The 3014-nt window shown below is 46.0% G+C and overlaps 1 protein-coding gene across 1 annotated transcript; it reads left to right on the forward strand.

The window, feature by feature from the left end:
• The first annotated feature begins 1958 nt into the window (after positions 1 to 1958).
• LOC109374413 (putative protein SSX6) lies at positions 1959 to 2531 on the forward strand. Its single transcript, XM_019628986.1, is given in 1 exon segment — positions 1959 to 2531. A coding segment is annotated over 1 exon segment (573 nt).
• The last annotated feature ends 483 nt before the right edge of the window (positions 2532 to 3014 follow it).

Genomic DNA, 3014 nt, shown 5'->3' on the forward strand with positions numbered 1-3014 from the left:
TTCTCCCAAGGGTGACCAACTTGTCCCAGTGTGCCCAGGACTCTCTCCCAGTTCTTTGTACTGAAAGGTTCGTGTGCCAGGAACTCTCCCTCCCCAAGTCCTGGGTAAAACTGGGACAGTTGGTCACCTTTCTGCCTACAAATATAATATAAATTTGGGAAAGAGCACAATATTTATTGACTAACTTTCTGGAATGGGGGAGGGGGGAGAACATACATTATGCCCTTGTTAAACAAAAAACTTCTACGGCTAAAAGTCTTTTTAAAAGAAACGGTTTATTAGGCCATTGTAAGCAAAAAAAAATGAAGACTGGTTTCCACCAGCTAGTTAGGAAAGGCAAACATGTCCATCATCCTGTAGTTTTTGCAAGCATTTTTATACATCAAGTAGGGAGGAGAAAGATGGAAGCTGTTCTGGAAGGATCTACATTAGCTATAGACAAAGGATGGGCTACTTCTGCGAGAGGCACAGCAGAGTCCTTAAAGCTCAAGAAGTGGTTCAAAGGCGCCTGGCTATTCTCTTTTTAGATAATGTCGGAAATAGCTACATGGGAGTTCATTTAACAATTCCAACATACACGAAGGAGTGTGAGCAGTCTTTTATTGGTTTTGCACTGCAGTTAACTGATAACCCCTTTCTGTCCCTTCCTCCACCCTCTGGCCTGTTGTCATTTCATTTAGGACATCACAGAATTTTCTCCTTGTCACCCTCAAAAAAACGTCGCACCGCTATACTTAGTTTACTCATCATCATAATCAACAAAAGATCTCTCTGTTTGGGAAATCAAAGACACTATATCACTTTAAAAGTCAGACTCTCCATTAACCTAAAAGCTCAAGTCACATGTGCACACACACACAGAAACCATCTGAACCTAGATCCAGAGGGAGATATTCAGTTGGAAAGTTTACTTTTAAAAAGGTCAAGTTATTCTCCCTGAAGTTCCTGTAGACAAGTGATTTGAGAGATAGAGGCCCCTAGAGATCTAAAGGAAATGCTATTATAATGCAACTAAACCTTCCTGCAACCCAGCTGTGACATTTGATACCAGAGAGAATATGACTGAAAATACACAGCACCACTCTGGCTTTTCTCAAATGAAAAGGAAATTGTCAGAGACAACTGTAACTCGCAAGGACAAAACCCAACACATGTGAATTTCCATTTACAGTGCAAAGGATGAGGATAGTGGGGACAAATGGTGGGGTGGGCTACAGAATAGCTACCGAACAGAAATATTGAGTTCAGCTTCGGCCAAACAGTACCAAAACGGGAAGCCAGAGAACAGAGGACCTTGTTTATTTTTATTTTATTTTTTTTAAGTCTTTTTTTTTTTNCGGCAGCCCAGCTCCAGGTTGAGCTGTTGTTCAGCATCTTAGCTGTGGAGGGCAGTGTCACTGGCCCTCATATGTGGGATCCGAACCAGGGCCCTCTGGGGTCCCAAGCCAGTTCTTAAACATCGCGCCACTCGGCCGGCCCCTTAAATTCTGTTTTGAATCTCCATTCTTACTGCGCAAATGCTTTCAATCATTATTGGGATAACTCCCCTCTCACTGCTTCATCAGAATCTAAGAGTCTTATAGAGAAAAGGGGAAAGGGCCCCTACATACTAAGAAATGTGGCCTTGTTAAAAGAGTGGTCTGGGAGGGTAACCTGGCTTCGAGCGGGAGAAACCATTGTCTCCACCCGCTTGGAGAAGATGTTCCTGGCTCTGGGGCCGGGATGGTAGGAGAGACTCCACTCCTGCCTCAGTTCCCCCTCTATTATCTTGGCTTCCAGTGGGCCAAACCCAGTTCACGACCTGTTCTGAGTGGCTGAAGGCCCCTGGGGAGCTGAATTGCGGCTTTCATCTGGGCGCCGATCGACCCCTCACAGACGCTTCACTTCTGAGGATCCTTGGCCTTGGGACTGGAGAGACTCGGCCCGTGTCCCTAGGACTTCACACCATTCCCAGCACCATGAACACACGCAGCTCCACTGCAAAAAGACTGAGGGAGGAGTCCCAGAAATCACAGGAGAACTATAAGGCCTTCGATGACCTTTCCACTTACTTTTCTAAGGAAGAGTGGGCAAAGCTGGGAGACTCACAGAAAAAAACCTACATGTACATAAAAAAGATGTATGACACCAGGATTTGTCTAGGTCTCCATACCATCTTGCCGTCTTTCATGCATCCTTGTAATTGGACCACAAAATCGCCTGAGAGTGAGTCCGATGAAGATCAGAACCCCTGGAATCAGGATGAAGGTCCTCAGGAGGCTTCCAATGTGCAACAGAGAGAACACGTGAAGGAGATGCCCATGAAGGCGGCAAGGGAAGAAAATGATACGAAGCCACTGCCAGTAACACCTGGCTTGGAGCCGGCTCAGAAAGAACTGTGTCCCCCAGGAAAAGCGAGCACTTCTGGTCAGGAGAGTGAGAAGATGTCGGGACACAGCAAAGTGAAGTGTAGTGTCTGGGCCGACAGGCTGCGGGAGAGAAAGATGTGAGTTGTGTATGAAGAGATCAGTGACCCCATGGAAGATGACTAAATCCGGATGTGAACAGTGCCCATGATACGAAGCAGAACCTGGTGGCCTTTCCTGAACGTGGGCAAGACTGTTACTCCTGGCCATCAGGCGTAGTGAAAGGGAGTGAAAGGAAGAGGTCAGAACGGTGAAACGCTAAGCACGATGCATCTTACTGTGTGCCTAATAGTCTATTCGGTGTTACAATTTCGTTGATGAGTAACACATGTCGCTAAGGCCTATTTTTGTCAATGTGTCCATGCACTTACCTCAGGAAACTAGTACTTTCAGGTATCTCTACACAGAAGAGCACTACTTTCCATCTTCCCAGATGAGACTCCTCAGGGTAGTTCTGGGGTTTTATAACAGACGTTTTTCTGTCTGCACTTCTGGACGCACTCTCTCTCTCTCTCTCTCTCTCTCTCTCTCTCTCACACACACACACACACACACACACACACACACACACACACACTTTGAAAATCTCTAACCTGTATTTTCCCATTG

This window comes from Hipposideros armiger, unplaced genomic scaffold (genome assembly GCF_001890085.2).
Source record: "Hipposideros armiger isolate ML-2016 unplaced genomic scaffold, ASM189008v1 scaffold_821, whole genome shotgun sequence".
NCBI lineage: Eukaryota > Metazoa > Chordata > Mammalia > Chiroptera > Hipposideridae > Hipposideros > Hipposideros armiger.